We start from the raw sequence: 21,435 nt of genomic DNA on the forward strand, positions 1-21,435 counted from the left end.
GGTGAAACCCTCCATGCATGGTAAGGAGCTTTCTTGTCTTTATGTCAGTGGCTTCTATCTCCTCCTTTGGCCAGCCTATTACCCCAGCAGGGTACCTGATCACGGGCAGGGCGTACGTGTTGATGGCCCGGATCTTGTTCTTACCATTCAGCTGACTCCTCAGGACTTGCCTGACCCTCTGCAGGTACTTGGTGGTTGCAGCTTTTCTAGCGGCCTCTTCATGGTTCCCATTCGCCTGCGGGATCCCCAAGTACTTGTAACTGTCCTCTATGTCTGCAATGTTGCCTTCTGGTAGTTCAGTCCCCTCAGTTCTGACTACCTTCCCTCTCTTTGTTACCATCCGACTACACTTCTCCAGTCCGAACGACATTCCAATGTCATTGCTGTATAGCCTGGTAGTGTGGATCAGTGAATCGATGTCTCGTTCACTCTTGGCATACAGCTTGATGTCATCCATGTACAGGAGGTGGCTGACAACTGCTCCGTTCCGTAGTCGGTATCCGTAGCCAGTCTTGTTAATGATCTCACTGAGGGGGTTCAGGCCTATGCAGAACAGCAGTGGGGACAGAGCATCTCCTTGGTAGATCCCGCACTTGATGGTGACTTGTGCTATGGGCTTGGAGTTGGCCTCTAGTGTTGTACGCCACATCCCCATTGAGTTCCTGATGAAGGCTCTTAGGGTCCCATTGATCTTGTACAATTCTAGGCATTCCAGTATCCAGCTGTGGGGCATTGAGTCATAGGCCTTCTTGTAATCAATCCAGGCAGTGCACAGGTTGGTCAGTCTGGTCTTGCAGTCTCGGCTGATTGTTCTGTCTACCAGTAGCTGGTGTTTTGCGCCTCTGGTATTCTTGCCAATTCCTTTCTGTGTCCCGCTCATGTATTGACCCATGTGCCTGTTCATCTTAGCCGATATGATGCCTGACAGGAGCTTCCATGTAGTACTGAGGCAGGTTATTGGTCGGTAGTTGGAGGGGACCGGTCCCTTCTTGGGGTCCTTGGGGATCAGGACCGTCCGGCCTTCAGTTAGCCATTCCGGGTGTATCTCGTTAACTAGCAGCTGGTTCATTTGTGCTGCCAGACGCTCGTGGAGTGCAGTTAGCTTCTTCAGCCAGTAGGCGTGAACCATGTCGGGCCCTGGTGCTGTCCAACTCTTCATACTGGAGACCCTTTCTTGGATATCTGCCACTGTGATGGTTACTGGACCCTGTTCAGGGAGGTCGCTGTGGTCTGCCCTCAGATCCTCTAGCCACTGAGCATTGCCGTTATGGGTTGCATCCTTCTCCCATATGCTCTTCCAGTATTGCTCCGTCTCCAGCCTTGGTGGTGCTGTTCTCTTATTGTTCCCTTGCCACTGAGAGTACACCTTTGCTGGTTCTGTGGAGAACAGCTGGTTTATTCTCCTGCCTTCTATCTCTCTGGTGTACCTCCTCAAGCGGCTGGCCAAGGCTGTGAGTCTTTGCTTGGCAGTTTCCAAGGCTGTTCTTCCTGTCATAAACATGCAGACATCCACCATTGCAGGATTACCCATAATCGTCCATGGAAGTCTGTCTCACTTGATTCCACTACAATCCCTTGTGGTAAAGGGAAAAATAAGGACAAACCTACATTAACACACACACATGCTTGCTCTCTGTCTCTTGCATACACACATAATTAGCTTGTTAATGCTGTTTATTTACTTAACCTTCACAGAGCTGACAACTTTCTCAGTGAACTGATTTTCAGCGCGTCACCATTATAACCCTACAGGCATGTGTATCGATGCAGAAAACATCCATGCCAAATGCATGCTGCAAAAACCTCTACATGCATCAAACCTGTAACATAAAACAACGGTCCCGCCACACACAAGTGATGTTGTGCTGAACTCGAAAGCTTTGATCAATAGCATATCGACTGCTGCCGCTGTATTATATGTCATCTGAGTCACCCTTGAATCAAATGCCAGTCAATGTTTATTAGGCGCACGCCACCAGAGACACAACACCCTTGTAATGAGCTTATCCTCTAAACTGAACAGCTGCTTGACATTGGTGGTGTTCAGTACAGAGTGACTTAATTGAGAAGATGATACTGTTGGATAAACACACAGCTTGGAAGACAAAAAAGCAGAAATTGAACCATTCCTGAGCACATGCAACAAATTACAAAGTCAGCTTAATGAACGATCTGTGCTAACACCTTTTTTTCATCGCTCTCTCTGTGAAACGATAAATACCTGCCATCTTGCAGACCACACACATGCACACATGCTCTGTCAGTGTGATGTTGTGGTAGAGAAAAATTCAGTCTGTCTAAACAGAATGGGTCGTGGGTGAGAGAAAAAGAAATGGGCAAGTGGAAGACAGATGCAAGTCAAGAATCGGCAGCTCGTGGCTTTTTTGGAACTTTCAGGACCAGCATATTCCCAGAAAGTAATCCTGGGATTGCTTTTTTTCTGGATCAGCTGCTAACTGACTAAACTGTCTCGTCCTGTCCCTCCCACTGCGTTTCATCCCTTGTACAACACACATGAGCAAGCCTAAACCTTAATCACATTAACTAGCTGGGCAGCTGCTGGTGCTTTTTTCCCTCTTCTGTGACGTATAAAACCAGCTGCAGGGTGTAAAAGGGTTGAAGGAGCGGGTGGGGTTGAGATTATATGATGAGGTCATCATCTCCTGTGATTTATGGTTTCAGCACGTGATGGGTGGGACGCTGGCTTCTGCGCAAATGCTCCTGATGATCTTTGAAGACTGAACATGGGAAAATGAGATTAAAAGTATTAATTGAAAAATATTATCCTATGAATCTGGGCCAATACCATGTAATTCTAAAATGCTGGTACCAAATATAAGCTCCTCTGTATTGTTGCTGCCTCTTTTATCACCTCACCTCTTTCATACTTAAGTGCGGGCCGATATGTGATCTTACATTGATTTAGTTTGGCTTTTTTCATTGATTTTACAGCTCAGCAGTGGTTACTAATCTTCCAGAGTGATGCCTTTGTCAATCTGATTATCAGGATTAATGTTTAAGTGTGTGAGACTGATATATGGTGACCGATTGCAGCATGGTACAGCTTTACACTGTGATTTTTAAGCCATGTCTTCACATCTGACCTTCCTCTGTTCTGTTTCTTTTAGGTGTTTTCTTTTAGAGCCACAGCCAGTTTAAACTTTTCACCGATATATATGTTTTTTGGGGTTTTTTCTTATTATTCACTCTGATAATGTGGCTTACCGCTAATCCAAGAATCTCTCTGAAACAAGAGTTTAAATCATCCGATTGTGGCTGTAATATTTGTTTTTAGGTTAAGCTGTGGCTCCTTTTCTCAGAAATGGCATTAGTGAAAATCATTTCTGAGTAACCGCCTGACTTTGTGTTCTCTCTACAGGGCTGGAATTGATGATGTGGAGACAGATGTGGTAGAAATTGAAGCGAAGCTCGATAAGGTATGAATCCTTCTAACATGTGGACTGTGCTTCTCATTAAAAGATAAAGTCAGCTGATCCATAAGGGAAAAAAATCACGTGTCCATTTCTTTCAGTGGTTAGAACACTTTAAACAGGGCATTAGTGGAATTCATTGGCTTTGTTTGAATGCTAAACGCCACCAGATGGGGAGGTTTTCTATGAGTAGTACTTTAGAGTCTACGCTGTAATCAGTTTTCTGTATCGCTGTCTTTCTCGCTCTGCATGTCTGCAGTTCACACACTTGTTATTTAAATGTCAGAGCTATTTAAATAATGAAAACACTGCAGACAGTTAATTAAATGCAGTGGGTTCATGCACCGAACAAGAGGCTGCCCGTTTACAGGGAGAAAAGACTGATTAATGCCAGCGAGGTTGCAAGTAGTAGAAAAGGCTCACATAGTGCAGTTTATTACATTAGTGTGCGCTGAATTTCCCTTTTTTTTTATACAACAATTTATGAGACATGAATTAAAGCACTTTACTTTATTCCATCTCATTTGTTGCTTATGCCTGACAACAAGAAGGTCCTGGGTTTGAATCCTCCCGCTGGCTGGGGCCTTTCTGTTTGGATTTTGCATGTTGTCTCCATGTCTGCCTGGGTACTCGCCGGGTACTCTGACTTCTCCCCACATACCAAAGATGTGCTTGGATTAAGTTAACTGGAGATTCTAAATTAGCTGTAGGTGTGAATGTGAGCGTGTCACAGGGTGCCCACAAAGATGGGCTCCAGTCCCCCTGTGACTATGAATTGGTCAAGCAGAAGAAAATGGATGGATGGATCACTCTGCCCTGAAGTGCAATTTGCCTGAACACAGGAGGTGTTAATTTTAAAGCTGCCGTAGAGACCAAAACTAGGAGGTATATTTATTTTATACATATATTACAGTTCATACTCATGCAGCATTTCATAGTACTATCAGTCAGGTAGCTATATTTGTTTGCCAGAATGAGCCCAGCAAACATACACTATTTGGACAAAAGTACTGCACCTCTTAATCTCTGAATTCAGATGTTTTCGGTTCTATTGCCACATGTGTCTAAAATCAATCAGCTAGCCAATGAAAGAATGGGACGTTCACTGTATTTGAGTGTGGTACTGTAATAGGAGGCAACTACTGGAACAAGTCAAGTATTTTCCCTCCTTGATATTCCACAATCAGCTGTAAGTGGTATTACTTGCAAAGTTGATCTCTTTAGGGATGACAGACACTCAAAAAAGTGGCAGAACACATCAACTTACAGGGTAGGGCCACCGAGTGTGAGGCATAAAAGTTGCCAGCTCTCTTTTGACTCAAGATCTGCAGAGTTCAAACCTCCTCTGGCATCAACATCAGCACAAACACCGATGTTAATACCAAACATGTATCAGCTCCTGTATGTGGCCCAGTACTTTTCTCCACATAGTATATAACAGAATAATTTAGAAAAAGAAGCTTAAGGTAACTCCATAAGTGTAGGCATTCGCATCAGCATCACTGTGATCAGGCTCTGTTCTCTATGGTATTAGTGAGAGGTTAAAGGTTTAAAGGCAAATGGAACGACTGGAATAAATTTTATAGCTGTATCAAACCTAATTAGCTACAGAGATAACTCTGGATGGACCGGATGACTGTCTTGAGGAAGTGAGCTGAAAGGCTTCTTCAGATAAACTAATAGACGTGGAAGTCAAAGAGAATTTAGAGTGGGAGATTGTGTTACTGCAGCTTCTTTCTTCTTCTCTCTGAAGGTGAATCTGAGACAGTTCTTCAAACATCAAACAGCCTGCAGACATAATGAAATGTGGATTAACAAACCTCAGTGTGAACACCTAAGTTTGTTTAAATAATAAAGTTATTATTTAGATGGTTTTGACTTACTTAATATTAAAGTTCATCATTAAGGAGTAATGTGAATAGAGCCCCTTGCTCTCTACACATATAAACATTCCTGCCACCAACTGATAATGCAGGACCTTATGAACTCTGAACTCCAGTTCAGCCTCACTGAAAACTGAAAAGCGTCAGAGGAGATATATTTCCACCAGGGAGGTTTGTTCTGTTCAGCAGGAGTCCTCCACCTGCCCTGAAGCTATCTGTGGTGACAGCAAAGGCTTTCAGGCAAGGACATGGACATGACTGATGAAAGCTGAATCTCTCTGACAAGTGTGAAAACATTTAGTGCTGTCCGTCGGCTAACTGGAATACTGAAATGTTGCTGTTATTGAGAGAACACTAACAGTACTCAGAAACATTTCTAATTAGTTAAAATATTAAAATTCACATTCTTCACCTCATTGCTCAGCAATTCTGCAGTTACGCTGCAAATACAGTATACTGTTATTGTTTCGGTCAATTAACACAGCAAGGTCTGTCGTGTGGCACCAGATGTGGCATTTTGGCTCCAACTCATTTATTATATCCAGACACACAGCTTGTCCCTCTAATGGCCATCCTCAGACCCCTGGGGGGTTCAGGCCTGCACTCAATGAGATCACATTCCCTACATCAACCAATTTGTTGACATATATGTTGTCAGACCAGCCTGGGAGGAGCAGCAGCATCGTGCTTCTTTGGAGTTTCTACAGATTCCTAAAAATGCTGTTAAAATTTGGACTGCATTATGCATCTTAGAAAACATACTGTGTGAACATGAGTGTGAACATTTGGCAACTGATGCTTTTGATCCCAGCAGCCTGTTTTAGCAGCGTTCACGCGGCTGCAGCCCTTACTGTCAGCCACCCAGTAAACCACAGTCACATACAGACAACCTTGGGAACGCTTGCACCAAATGTGATAATTAAAGGTTTACTACACTCTCTCTTAAGCAACCCCCAACCCCACCCCTTTCCAGCAGACACAAACACACACATGTTGTGTTTCGGCATAAGTGCATTGGTAATGACAGTGTAACTTTCTGCACCTTATCATATTACTTGCAAAACGGGAAAGCAGTCACAGTGAAAGTCATGATGTGGCATTCTACTGTCTGCGCTTGTTAATTTACATTTTGTTTAGAATTTCAGTTTACCCTGACATGACTTTGGCTGCATACTATATTATACAATATACTATATTATTTAATTCTCAATGTTGTGTATTGACTCCCAAAGCTTTTTAATACCTAAAGTCTGCTTATCAAGGTTGTATCAACGCTAGTGCCTTGGCTCTGAGGTTAGTCACATTTCTATGAAATTTGGTACTTGAATACATTTGTCTTTGGAGATTCCCCTTCTAGCGCCAACTTAAACTTTAGTAAAAACATCCGTAAAAACATTAACGAGCAGTAAGTTTGCTAATTGCATCTGTCTTTATATTGCTTGCATTAAGCTTTTTTTTTGCAACAATGTATATTTCAGATATTTCACAGGAAAATGTTTATTTCTTATTTTTTTCAGCAGTAGATTTAAATTGTTTCCAATTCTGTCATAATGCTTAGCAAAAAGGTGATCCAGCCATAAATAAACATTAACAATTTTTTTCCTTGAGGCACCTCAGAATGCCATGATGACCTCTTCATGCTGTGTAGTGCCATCAAGTGTGTTTTGCAAGAGCTTGCACTCTACTTTTGGAAAATATTGCAGTCACGCAACCTTGCATGTGTCAGTAGAGTTGCACAACACAGAGCTAATTAGCAAGTGTTTGAAATTTCCTCTATTTATTATGTACCAAGTTGTGAGTAAGTTGGTGTGTGGGATTTGGGACGCCGCTTTAATCATAGTTATGCAATACAGTCAGTGGCCTTTGATCATCTTCTTCATTTCCATCTTTTCATTTGCTCATTTAGTTACTTTCTTAATAAATACATGCTTCTCAGTTGGATTCCTGACACAGCAGCTTCAGTAAGGCCTGCGCTGGCCTCCAAAATTAATATTATTCCAAATTTGAGCATCCTCTTGCATTCAGCATGTGAGCAAAAGATTCTTATAGGCTTTGTTTGATTTACGTCATCATTTTGACTATTAATATCCTCACATCTCATTGTATAAAAAGTCTTTAAATAGAAAGTGTTCTTGTTTTGGGGGCATTAAAGTGATGTTTTTACACCTCCCATTAGTTGGTGAAGCTATGCAGCGGGATGATCGAGGCCGGCAGGGCCTATGTCAGCGCTAACAAGCTCTTTGTTAACGGCATCAGAGACCTGTCCCAGCAGTGCAAGAAAGAGGAGATGATATCGGTGAGTAGAAGCAAGGATATCTTCAACACGGAGTTCAGATTCACTGAGTAATATTTGAGTGCCAGCTTCTTAGCAACTGACTTCTCCTCTGTCTTTGACTTGGACATTCCTGCATGCATTCCTCCAGTTGTTGTGTGCATGGAAGAGGTGACCTGATTTGAACAGGAGACGTTTACACTAAAACTTTACATGCCTGCAAGCATATAGACCTGAAACTGACTTTATAGTTTTTTAGGAAGGCATTTGGTCTCTGTTTCCTGTGTAATGTGTACTCATGTATAGATAAGTTGTTATGTGAGAAAGATTTTGACGTTCATATGGAAATCCATGCTTACACTGTGCACTCTACGTCACAGGAATGCCTTGAAAAGTGTGGCGAAAGCCTCCAAGAAATGGTCAATTACCACACGGTAAGACACATCTGCACACACACGCGCACAGACATACTGTATGTTGTAGCCACAGGTGAGAGGTTGAGGTACAGCCCAGGTCTTCTGACATATTAACATCTTTCAGGCATGCACAACTCTTACACACACACAACACTTCAACTGTGAAATCACTCAATGACTTTGAATCTGTCCACACTGGCCAGTGATCATGTATGTGTCTGATTCAAACCACATGCTGGACCAGATGTGTATTGCAGGTTAATGCATAAACACACACATGCACACTCACACGCTCACAGGTTTTCCCCACATGACTCCAGAGTGATTTCTCCTCATGACTAAGTGTGATCTCGAAATTTCTCACTCTATGAAAGGTTTCTCACACTGCTGAGATGATGATGCAGGTTTAAAAAGCCCAAGGCAGAAAGAGATATTACAGCACTTTAAAGTAATCAGCAGTAATCATTAGGACATGACAATATAAGACAGTGTGTAATATTCTGAGATGCTCACTCAAGTCCATGTTTATGCATTATGCACGCATGCATGACAAAATTAGGAACAAAGGAGAGTATTGACAATGAAGGGAAGTGGGGGAAGAAAATAAACACAGAATAAAAAAGGAAGTGACAAAGAGACACAAATGTAACAGATCTGAAGCTTTCTGTTTTTTATTCCACAGAGTGTGAGTTATCTCTTAGATAAATCTTCTTCAGTTGCATGGTTCTGTTATGATCTCCAACTTCACCTTTTTAAAGTCAAATCAAATCAAATCTCTGCTTATTACATAGGATCCATTAGCCACATCAGACCAATAATTTCCTCTTTTTTTTATAGACGCGGTGTACTCTTTTCCTTTCTATCCATTACAAGTTATGTAATGTCTGCAGTCCTTGCTTATATTACATAGAGCACCAATTTTATGAACGCTGTTTCTTTTCCACTGCCCTTTCACACCATCTCAATGCATCCTCTGTGACGCCTTTTTTCTTGCTTTCCCTTCATTCACCCTTCTAAAGAGTGTTTGTTTAGCAGATTTTGTGAATAAACAAGGGAAGGAAAAAATAAAGGATAAATTTCTTTGCTAACTTACACTTCCCTGCATCTTATCTACTAACATAGTCCCACGGTTTGCTGTGCCGACACCCTCATGGAGAAGCTTCAGTTCCCTGAAATATGAGAAGAGGACCAACAGCCATCTCTCTTACACATCCATCATGATGAGGATGATGTGAGGAAGAGATATGAGAAAGAGAATCAAGGAGATGTGTTAGCCTAATAAAAAGCAGCCTTAGTGTCTTTACTTAACCAATCAGTGCCTGTTCCTAAGGCTTTTCAGCTGTCGAGCATAAACAAGGGCATTCAAAAGAAAAACGGATCTCTCAGTAAATTATATAAGCAAATGTGTTTACATTCAAACATGGATCAGTCTCAGCAACAGATTAGGAAGCTTAAAAAAGTGAAACTGAGCAGATTTCTTTTTTTTTTAATATTGTCATTTGAGTACCTGTTGACAGCATTGTGCGATTTTCTATACTGTGATATATTTCTGTTGATGATCACTGTTCTTATTTGGCCACAAGCAAAAAAGAGCTTTGGCTTTCCATCCCAGGTACAAGAGGGATGGCTGATGGGGCACGGAGACACGGAGGATCTCTGAATTTCAAGAGAATTGCATGAGGAAATTGAGTGCTGACATCATGTAGGTTGGGCTGGGTGGAGCCCAAGGCATTATAATCAAGTGCAGGCCTGAGTGGAACATTTGGATTAGTTTCTATCAGATGTACAGAAATTGTTTTGGGTTTCATTTCTTACACCCCGTTTTGGAGACTGTCACTATTTTGCTCAACACAATTCAGCGTTGTGCCAGTGCAGTCTGATGACACATCATTTATTAAAAATGTTCTCAGGTAGTTTTCCATTTTCAGCATTTTAATGATGAATGCATGGTAGTACCTCCAAACAATCCCTGGTTCTGTCAAGGGCAGGAGACACAAATCCCCTTTGGGATTGCTTCAGAAAGGGCATTCGGCGTACATCCGGCCAAATCAAACATGCGCCCCCGCAGTGATGACCTCTTGTTAATAAGGGAGCAGGTGAAAGTAGCTTTCTTAAGCATGAATCCATGGTGTGAAAGGATTATACTTCATTTTATTGGGATTATGGGCTATTTCCTCACAATTTCTTAATGATTTATTTTAAATTGTTTATTAGTCACAGAGGGGAACTAGAGGATAATAGATTAATTTCAGTTTAGATTTCAGTTTAGTTAGTTGAGCTGATTTTATGGTAAATATTCTCAAAATATCTCGTCATTCTTAGAACAAACGTAATACTTTTATACATTATCTGCTGACTAAAATAATGTAGTCATTTAATTGTGGCTATTTATTGTTGCTAAAAATCTACTGAGGCGGTAGCTGAGTGTGTTCACGTGTGTGCTCGCTTTTCTCATTTCCTTCAGCTCCTCTCTGCTTGTGGCTGAAGTCGTTAAAGTAGTCACATGCAAGGGATCATAATGCCATCTTGTGCCCAGATCGGAGAACTACAGATTTTCAGCTGTATTCATTGCTTGGTCTTTAACTGCTGTGCACTGTATCTCACATGATATCTCTTCCTTCCATCTGCTCGCAGATTTTGTTTGACCAGGCTCAGAGGTCCATCAAACAGCAGCTTCACACCTTCATTAAAGAGTGAGTATCACATCACATTTGAGTAGATTTAAGCACTTAAGAGAGGTGAGGACAAGTGAACAAGATGTTAAACCACTAGCTATATGAAGACTAGATGTCTGTTTTTATAAGTAACTTCATGTTTTAAGATTTCTATCTAGTCCCTTAATTGTTGTGTTAAGTGTGCATTTTTGTACTCGCATGCAGAAATCTCCCAATAATAACAGAAATTAAGAATTTCGATCTCACCGTTTCTGATTTGGCCAAAAATCTGTGAATTCTTACCTTTGTGCTTCATGGTGCTTGTACCAGGGATATACGGAAGTTCAAGGATACCAAGAAGCAGTTTGATCGAGTGCGTGAGGACATGGAGCTGGCGCAGGTGAAGAACGCGCAGGCACCCAGGAACAAGGTGCATGAGGCGGAGGAGGCGACGCAGGCTCTCATCCTCAGCCGCAAAGCTTTTCGGCACCTGGCCCTGGACTATGTGCTACAGGTGAGGCACACAGAACATAGACTCTACTTGTTATTACTAGTGTTTTCCAATAGGTGGCACTGTGAGTCAACTTCTGTTGAACCCATGCACAGACTCTTGATCTGCTCTCAGATCTCTCCTGTACGTCTAAAATGTAGAATTTTCTTTTTCTCTTCGTTTCTGGCAGATTAATGTGCTTCAAGCCAAGAAGAAGTTTGAAATCCTGGATGCAGTGAGTGACTCGGATCCATCTGTATCGTCACATAATTATACATATACAACATATATGTATACCTGTGCAGTGTGTTTTAACTTTGTCATTTGACTTCCTTTGTCTGCTACAGATGCTGTCATTCATGCGAGCCCAGTATACTTTGTTCCAACAAGGCTTTAACATCTTGGATGAGATTGACCCCTATATGAAAAAACTGGCTGCACAGGTAAACAAAACAAGCAAACCCAAAACATAATAACGAAACCATACCATGTGATTTCTAGTTTCATTGTCCTTTAATTTTACAAACATATTTTATTTTTCACTCACTGCTCCTGCTGCATATGTGATCTTGTCTTCTATGCAGCTAGATCAGCTGGTCATTGACTCGGCTGTGGAGAAGAGGGAGCTGGAGCACAAACACGCCCTCATCCAGCAGAGAGTGAGACACCATCACAGCTCTTATCTTTGAGCCCACATTGCCATAACAGTTCATCCCTGTGTCGTTTTCTTCCAAGGAAAACTAGGGCAACCTTACCGTCCACTTCTTATGCTTACTTTTCCCTGGACCAGCATCATTATGATGAAATAGGAGCAACACCAGCACAGGGATGTTAGATACACCGACTCAGGGACAAGCAGCCATCCACCGAGACCGCTTGAGGGTGATGAGACAAGAAACAAACTACTGGAGAGAGATCATTCGTAATGATGCTAATAGATCAGAATACAAAATAAACAGAATGCGTGGAGACTCTACATCATCTGTATTTTCATAAATACTAAAGCTTAGCCTTTTCACGACTATTTCCAGCTTCTCTTTTTGCAGCCACTGCACAGGTCTGTGCAGATTCTCCTGTAGCAGCATAGGAGGACTTGCACTGATAGTGAAATCTGAAGTGCTCATCAGATATTGTCTATGCTGACCAGAATGTTAGATATGTTTCCTTAAAGGTTGCTGAAAGGAATTTCTTTTTGTCATTTAGCATGACAGTCACCACCTAATTCAGTAGAAGTTCAATAAAAGAAAAGTGGTATGTAACTGGCAGCATTAAAATAACAAAGCGAAACAGATCTTACAGAGACCACAGATGCCTTCATGAGGAAAACAAAGCCTTGAACTATTTATGTTTGTTTAGTAAATGCCACTGTCCTGTTTACTGTCTAAGGTTTGCGAGACGCTGATAGACGGCATTCTGCGTTTTGCGTTCAGGATTACAGTAAGAACAAGTCCCCTAAACATGCACGGCTCACTCCGCTGGAAGAAAAGCAACTCTTTAACCATCCCCACCCCCGCAGTAGCCACACACATGCACAGATGCATAAAAAAAATCATCCATCTGTTGCCAGAAGAAATGCCAAAAGCATGCCTGTTTTTCTGCCAGAGGCCCTTCCCTTAGTTGCCCAGGGAAGGCATCCTGCCAGACTCGACGAACAGCTTTGTGCATGGATTAATGACCTTTCAGCAACTCGTCCTTTTTAATCCATAAAACGTGCATTGAATTGTGCCACTGGGCTTCATTTCTGATGGTTTTAGAAAAATAACGCTTCACGTGTAACATGCTGTAGTAGATCAAGAACAGCTGTTTTATGTGTATTTCTCAGGAGCTCTCTGATGTCGCCCGCTTGTGACACTCATCAGTTGCACATATTTATTCTTATTTAGTTTGTTCTGGTGAAATTAACGCAGTCATGTTCCTCCTCTAATGCATTTCTTCCCCCTCTCTCACTCTCTCTCTTCGCTGTGTCCTTGCTTGGCCTCTTCCTCACAGACTCTGATGCAGGTGAGTTTGTTTTTTGTTTTTTTTTCTCTCGTCTGTACCTTAACCTTGGCTTACTGGTTAAAATGAACCACATATATGTTAATTTTTTTTTTGATTTGGGTTTTAAAAGAAAAAAATGTGTGGAACATTGCAGTAATGGACGGTTCAAGAAACACAGACCTGCTTTGCAATTGTTAGCCCGTATTTTGACCGGGCCTGTTTGGCTCTAGGTGTCAGGTTTCTTGTGTCGACTGGTATAGGTTTTCAGCTGATCCTTGAAGTTTGTACTCTAGCTCTCAAGGGCACATTGTCTGGAAATTAAAAATAAAATGAAAGTAATCTCACTTTCCTGAAAACCTGTAAATTTTCCTGCCCCAGAAGATCTTTGTCTACCAGTCATTGTGTATGTGTAGCAGTGGTAGTAGTTGTTTCACCAGCTCGACTGATGCATAAATCAGTGTGCCTTTTTGTAAGCATAAAGCGAGACTGTGTTTGCGTGGGAGAGACGTTAACGTCAGTATTTGTCTGAAGGCGCTGACGCGTGTCACACCGATGTGCCCTTCTTGAAATTTCTAGCACAGACTTCCTCTTAAACAGTTTTTATAAGAGTGTAAGACTCTAAAATAAGTCACCAAAACAACACAGATTATTATATTCAATTGTTAAATAAATCATTACAGTCTGTGTGTAAAAATATCAAAGCGAAGTGGTGATGATCTGATGATCAAACATCTGTCTATCACCAACACAGTGCCAGCACTGTTTTTTGGAGCCAGCTCTGCCTTTTTGGTGTCTTTGCAGAACCAATCCTCATTCTGACAGGTCAGAAAACCTAAAGTTACAACTGCCAGCTTACAGCCAAAGTCAACAGATGGCATTAAGATGCACAGCCGGGTCTTGAATGTGAAGGCAAGCAATGGAAAAAGATAAAGAGAGAAAAAAAGTGAAAGATCCAGACAACAGGGCGAGACAGATGACGGAGGCCGTCTCTCTCAAAGAGGGAAAAACTCAAAGCTCTTTCAAATCAGATGTCTGGTCTTTCTCAGGAAGTGCTTTTATCAAGAAAAAAACCTGTAGTTACACGAAGACAGAAAAAGCATCACTGCGTCAAGAATTTAAAGAGAAAACACTGCCACGAGCCATTTCAATTTATTTTTCCCCACTGAACACTGACGTCTGTTGTTTCTGATATTCCTTCCATATGCAAATGTAGTAGTGTGGGAAGGGGCGCTATGAGACGGCAGAAGCTGTGAATTATAGATGCAATGCATTCTTTATTAACAGTAACTTCAGCACTCAGGGTAAAAATAAGACCGATTCATGGAAGTAGTTAAGCCTGCCTGCTTTATTTGCAGAGAAGTTAATAAGGGATGAGCACAGATAAATATATTAGTGTGGGGTTATGTGAAAGGGGCATTGTTGGCATTAGGATGAAGCAGAAACAGTAATCAGGTGATGAGTGAGAGACCATTTTAGCCATTGCATACTTACACAGTGGGTTCTTCTTCATTACCTCGCGCTTCCTTTGATTCAAATTCAAATTCAAATTTTATTTGTCACGTACACAGTCATACACAGTACGATATGTAGTGAAATGCTTGGACAACTGCTCGTGACCTAAAGAGAACAAAAAAGGAAAAGGCTATGAATAAGATAGGAAATAAATATGAAAAATTAAAAAGGGTAAATTTAACTAGGAAGGAATAAAATATAAATTAAGGTTAAAAATGAAATAACTGTACAACACAAATTAGAATGAAGGGTAAATTTAACTGGGAAGAATAAGATAAAGATAAATATATAAATTAAAGTTGAAAATAAAATAACTGTACAACAAAATACACAATACACAATATAGAACTATATAAGAATGTATGAAGAAATCTAAATATAAATAAATATATACACAATAACAGCAGCTGTACAAGTATTAACCGGAAATGAAGAATATAGTGACCAGTGTTGTGCAAAACCAAAGTCCAGAAAGTCCAGTGTGTGTGTAAGAACCATATGTGTGGGTCAGTACTGTGTGGTGGTGTGATTGAGAGACCGTATCGCCTGCGGGAAGAAGCTCCTCCTCAGTCTCTCTGTGTTGGTCTTCAGGGAGCGGAATCGCTTTCCTGACCTCAACAGAGAGAACAGTCTGTTGTTGGGATGGCTGAGGTCCTTCACGATCTTCCTGGCCTTGGTCCAGCACCGCCTGCTGTAGATTGAGTGCAGGTCAGGGAGCTCGGAGCGGATGGTGCGCTCAGCTGACCGCACAACCCTCTGTAGAGCTCGTCTGTCCTGCATGGTGCTGTTCCCGAACCAGGTTAAGATGTTTCCCGCCAGGATGCTCTCTATGGTGCACGAGTAAAAGTTCCTGAGCACCTTGGAGGGCAGTTGGAAGTCTCACAAGCGTCTGAGGTGGTAGAGACGCTGTCGGTTGCCCCGGCGGCTCCCTCCCCATCTCAGCCCGTCCTCCTGCACAGATCACACGCTCCCTCGTGCCTTTCTTTCACAGCAGCTCTTTTTTGTGTGTGTGCAGAACATCATTGTGGCTCCCTGGGGAACCAGGGCCTCAACTCTCTCCTCCTTCATTGTCACCACTTTTAACTGTACAACATTTTTAAATCAAGCAAACGCAAAAACACCAGAAAAAAACTAGGGTCTTTACTAAACATTTCCTTAACCGCCTTTATCAATAAATTGCCCAAACTATATCCATTTGTAACACATGTTTGCTTGCAGCGTATTAGGATGAGGTATTTTTTCGTAATAATTTTCTGCTGACTGGTGACAACTGCCGAGGTGTCCCTGTGGTTGATGGTCCCAAACAGGCTCACGACCTTCCTGACAGAAAAGGCAGTTAAAAAAAACATATCTTCAGACTTCGTTTATCTAGTGACTGCTCAGGCTGGGCACCTGTAAAAGCAGTACTTTTCTGTAGGAGCTGCGTTACACAGGTGTTGTTTCAGCTCAGTGTGCGTTGCGTGTCTGTGGTGTGATGTGTTATTACTTAACATGAAGACAATTGCCTGGAATGTTATTCACTATATGCAAATTATCACATGCAGTTTACCTCCAAATGTATGGAAATGTTTCAACATGTCTTACACAGCCTCACTGGTATGTTGCCAAAATTGCATGTTCAGGGTCTCTTTTGTTATGCAGCCTCCTGTTCCTTTAAGCTACTTGTGCACTGCATTCTTGAACAGTCCTGGCTAATTGAAGGTTGTAAGACAGGAGGGGGCATAAATATTTGTATAAAGCTACGCATTATTCTGTGTGTTAGAATTAAGGGCTTCCTTTTGACTCGTAACACTTGTGACTTGTGACAGCTGCAGTGCTTCCAAACAAAAGGTGCTTTTAGGGGGGGAAAGAGCTGTGTTGTTATTGTTATTGCACATCTTCAGTTTGTATAGCGACTGCTCAGGCTTGGCACCTTTAAAAAAAAAGTAAAAACTTCTTGGTAGGAATTGTTGTTAGACAGGTGCCGTTCCACTTCAGTGGGTGCCTTATTAAAGGGCTTTACCTGGAATTCACTATATGCAAATACTTGTATTTGTAATATGGAGCTGCGTTACACAGGTGTTGTTTCAGCTCAGTGTGCGTTGCGTGTCTGTGGTATGATGTGTTATTACTTAACATGAAGACAATTGCCTGGAATGTTATTCACTATATGCAAATTATCACATGCAGTTTACCTCCAAATGTATGGAAATGTTTCAACATGTCTTACACAGCCTTACTGGTATGTTGCCAAAATTGCATGTTCAGGGTCTCTTTTGTTATGCAGCCTCCTGTTCCTTTAAGCTACTTGTGCACTGCATTCTTGAACAGTCCTGGCTAATTGAAGGTTGTAAGACAGGAGGGGGCATAAATATTTGTATAAAGCTACGCATTATTCTGTGTGTTAGAATTAAGGGCTTCCTTTTGACTCGTAACACTTGTGACTTGTGACAGCTGCAGTGCTTCCAAACAAAAGGTGCTTTTAGGGGGGAAAAGAGCTGTGTTGTTATTGTTATTGCACATCTTCAGTTTGTATAGCGACTGCTCAGGCTTGGCACCTTTAAAAAAAAAGTAAAAACTTCTTTGTAGGAATTGTTGTTAGACAGGTGCCGTTCCACTTCAGTGGGTGCCTTATTAAAGGGCTTTACCTGGAATTCACTATATGCAAATACTTGTATTTGTAATATACATATACATATGGAACTGGTTCAACATGTCTCATACAGCCTCACTGCTATGTTTTGGGCCCACTGTTTGACTCAGTGCCATTATGCAGCTCGATGAGTCTTTGGGCTACTTGTGCGCTACATTCTTGCATTACCCATTATCCTCAGCACATTTCCTGTTGTTTTATGATTTAAAACTAAATGCAAAAGCTGATGAATGAGCTCTTTTTAGTCTTCAAAGAGACACGTGGAGTAACATACAAAGTCTGACCAGCACAGGCCCATGGGCTCAGTGTCCTCCTAAGTCATGCTGGGTGCCGCAATTGCTGCAGAATCACTAAACTACTGTGAATGTAATAATAAAACTGAGCTTGCACTGCAATAACTTATCAGTGATTCAATTCAGATTATACTGTAAGGTAAAAACCCTAAAATATTAGAAAGAACAATCACACATTCCCCATGAGCAAGTACTTGGCGACCTTGGGAAGGAAAAGCTCCCTTTTAGCAGGAAGAAACCACTGATGGAACCACAGGCGCAGGGACTGGTTGGGTGTGAGAGGAAAGAGAAGAGCACAGAGGGAGGCAGCACAAAAGGCAAACTACTGGAGAGTCAGAGTTTAAGAATTGCTAATGATTAAATGCTGTAGTTAAAAGACAGAGTGACCAAGTGCATCATGGGAAGCCCCCAGCAGCAGAAGCTTATGTGTGTTTAAGTTTTTCATTACTAAATTGTATCAATTAGTGTAACTTATAATTGAAGCGTATCAGTAGAATTCAGCTGCGGGGTTCACAGTGACTTAATAGGGCAGTTTGGCTCAGTGGCGCTATGCAGCCTCCAGCGCCTTTGGGCTAGTCGCTGCATTCTTGCGCGGTCCCGGCTGATTTAAGGTGGGAAGAGGGTGCTCCGGGCTGGTGTTTGGGGAGCAATAATGTCAGCTTGATTAAGCAGGAAAAAGTTTTAGAGCTGCAGACAGATGGAAAACTAACTCCCACAGAAGACGCTGAAAGGGCAGCCTTAAATCGCGGGTGGGGCGGGGATGAGGTATGGCTACGTTTAGGGCCTCACATGCAGCAGGAAAATGAAACGTTTGATCTTCAGCAGGCGCTGCAGGGGTCATCCCCGCGGGGCGCGAGGACACGGTGACAGCTGTATGCTAATGTGCGCCCGCGCCGGGTCCACGCGGCCGGAGGAGCGGCACGAGCCTGTCGCTGTTCCTCTTTGACAGTGTGTGTCTGGACTCGCATGAGGAGCACATTTGTCTCCTTTATCATCATTTATTTATGAATTTAAGCTTTTATTTTCCTGTCGACATCGTAATGCTGCTGGATGTCAATGTGATAAAGATGAAGATACTTGGCATGCTGAGCTACACGCTGGTGAGCTTTTATTTATTTATTTAACCTGAAGTTTTGATGAGAGCTTCTGTTCGACTCTTGTACGCTGTGTTCCTTTTTCCATTGGTGAACAGACAACAGGTTTAAAAGTTTAAAATGCAACAATTAGCTGCATGAGGGAAAACTGGAGTTAAGGGAAATGCCAACACGGGTGTTCCTCCAAATGTTCTTCTGTCTTTTATTCTGTAAAGTTGGTGCAAAAACGCCCAGTTGGAGAGCCTACAACTAGCCTGCTGCTCTCCAGCAAATGTTGCGCATAAGTGGCTCTTGAATCACTTGGAAACACCTCCAGGTGTTTGGCCGGTGGAGAACCAAGCTGTTGTACCACATCACATCATGTTTTTGCTTTCTAGGGCCTGCATGTTTTGGAAGAATTGTTGCTGAAGAATTTTGTGTTATTATAGTACCTCCGTGTCACATGGCAGTTCACCTACTTATCTTATGTCTGAATCCGTTCGTTTCAGTGAATGGGAGGTGACTTTGTGGCAAGGAATCAGTGAAAAGGCTTTTATGCTTTTAACAAAGCTAAAGGAAAGTGGAAAATTACAGGGTTTCCCTGAGTAGAAAGTATGTGTGCCTACTAGTCTGCCATATGTTTAGTACTCCCTCAGATCAAAGTGTCACCTAAGATAAGCAAACCTGAGCCTCGGCTCTCATTTCACAATCTGTGTGCTTTTGTTCTTCACTTCGCTGAACAGGTGGCATCTGACTTTAGAGACCCTTCTTGGCTAATCTTAGATATACAAATAGGTACAAAAGGTTTAGCTGAATGGTCGAGAAATCCTGACACAATCTTTAAATGTAAACTAATCGTGTTGTAGAGAGGACACTGATTATTGAGGAGGCACGGCTATTGTATGAGCCCGCGATAAGGTTACGCAGACATTTGTTGTGGACTTTACGCTCATTGTTTCACACAAATAATTACTTCATATGTTCTCTTCACAGGATTTTTCCTATGATGACCCTAAGCTGGAATTCAATGTGGATGCACCCAATGGTGTGGTTATGGAGGGCTACCTCTTTAAGAGGGCCAGCAATGCATTCAAGACCTGGAATAGGTAAAATGGAAAGTTACGATATATAACAAAATAGAATCGAGGTTAGCTTACAAATCAGCCATAACCTGTTCATATGGAAAATACACTAATGTGACAAGATGGGGGTAAAAAGCTCATCTTTCTAACTTTATTGCCTGTGAGCTCTCAGATTTCTATGTAGAATAACTGAAGAAGGAATGTGCTTTGTTGAGCTCTACTAAGTTAGTCGATTTCATTCCATTGGTTCAGTACTGAAAGTAGACTTCAGCATTTGAGTCAGCCTATCTCTGTCACTCTAACAATCTGATTTCATACCTTCAACCCCCTCCAGGCGGTGGTTTTCTATACAAAACAGCCAGCTGGTCTACCAAAAGAAACTCAAGGTACACTCTAATTTTGTAAATGTAAATCTACCGTTTTGGGGTCCTTATGCTAGGATTTTGTCACCACTCTAGCTAACCTACACAGTTTAGAGTTCTGAATTCTATTTGCCACCATTTGTATAATAGCAGGTCAACCAGTGTCTTGTCTTTCCTGTCGATCCTGTCACTAAGCTTTGTTTTTCTGGCACTCCCCTTTTTCAATGGCAGGATTCTTTGACAGTGGTTGTTGAGGATTTGAGGTTGTGCTCAGTCAAACCATGTGAAGATAATGAGAGGCGGTTCTGCTTTGAGGTGGTTTCACCCACTAAGTAAGTGTGTGTATTTCACTCCAGAATAAGCTCAACTTTATTTTTTTTCAGATTGCAACAGACTTAAGCTAAAATATTAAACAGATAAAGATGTTTATAACTAGTTTCTATAAACCTTTAGGAGCTGCATGCTGCAGGCTGAGTCTGAGAAGCTGAGGCAGGCATGGATCCAGGCTGTCCAGGCAAGCATCGCTTCTGCTTACAAGGACATCACCGACAACTATTACATCGAGGTGAAAACAAACACATAACCCAATACAATAACACTTACACAATCCTGTAATGCAAGCCTTTATTTTTCCTTAGATTTGATCAAGTCTCCATCGCTAACTTGTAACTCCATCTTCACAGCGATTGGACCGGACTGCCTCACCCTCCACCAGCAGCATTGACTCTGCCAGTGAACCCAGAGAGAGAGGAGAGAGGGCTGATAAGGGAGTTCGGGGAGGAGGAGAAAGCCTCCTCCAGCGGGTGCAGAGCCTGCCAGGCAATGAGCTGTGCAGTGACTGTGGCCAAACGGCTCCCTGCTGGGCTTCTATCAACCTGGGAGTGCTGCTCTGCATTGAGTGCTCAGGGATCCACAGGTGACTGTACACTAAGGGCTGCAGTTATTGTGCAACAATCACACAGACCCTGTGGACTGTAAATCTTTTAAAGACACCGAAATACATGATGTAGGAGGCAGTCAAAATTAACAAGAAGTGAGCCATTTATTTTGGCTGACTTCCAACAGGTGAAGCCACAAAGGGGAGCTCACGCAAGCAAACAAACTGAATACACAGACAGCATGACAAAGAACATAGATGAGACTAAGGCTATAAGTAAACAGAAATTCAAACATATAACGAAGGTCTAAAAAGAAATTAGGAGCTCAGAAGTATACTAACACAATCTAAATGATTGACCCCATCCTCATTCCCCTGCTAGGTTGCACTCACACAGCCCTCAATAACCTTATACAGAGCATTACATTCATAACTTTTTTCTAGTTTGTGACTACATTGTAGAAGTGGTGACACACGT

The 21,435-nt window shown here is 42.0% G+C and overlaps 1 protein-coding gene across 1 annotated transcript in view; it reads left to right on the plus strand.

Annotated features, from left to right (window-relative positions):
* The window catches only part of LOC309706139 (arf-GAP with coiled-coil, ANK repeat and PH domain-containing protein 3-like), a 58,784-nt gene that overhangs the window by 27,409 nt on the left and 9,940 nt on the right, over window positions 1-21,435 (plus strand). Inside the window, exons 2-15 of the mRNA XM_082532404.1 lie at window positions 3,380-3,437; window positions 7,491-7,610; window positions 7,967-8,020; window positions 10,637-10,695; window positions 10,987-11,170; window positions 11,337-11,381; window positions 11,494-11,589; window positions 11,731-11,805; window positions 13,136-13,147; window positions 19,630-19,742; window positions 20,053-20,104; window positions 20,312-20,412; window positions 20,534-20,645; window positions 20,764-20,996. Of these exons, the coding sequence (XP_082388530.1) occupies window positions 3,380-3,437; window positions 7,491-7,610; window positions 7,967-8,020; window positions 10,637-10,695; window positions 10,987-11,170; window positions 11,337-11,381; window positions 11,494-11,589; window positions 11,731-11,805; window positions 13,136-13,147; window positions 19,630-19,742; window positions 20,053-20,104; window positions 20,312-20,412; window positions 20,534-20,645; window positions 20,764-20,996 (1,314 nt within the window). The remainder of the gene's footprint in view (window positions 1-3,379; window positions 3,438-7,490; window positions 7,611-7,966; window positions 8,021-10,636; window positions 10,696-10,986; window positions 11,171-11,336; window positions 11,382-11,493; window positions 11,590-11,730; window positions 11,806-13,135; window positions 13,148-19,629; window positions 19,743-20,052; window positions 20,105-20,311; window positions 20,413-20,533; window positions 20,646-20,763; window positions 20,997-21,435) is intronic.

This window comes from Aulonocara stuartgranti, assembly GCF_965226115.1.
Source record: "Aulonocara stuartgranti genome assembly, chromosome: 5".
In the NCBI taxonomy this organism is placed as follows: Eukaryota; Metazoa; Chordata; class Actinopteri; order Cichliformes; family Cichlidae; genus Aulonocara; species Aulonocara stuartgranti.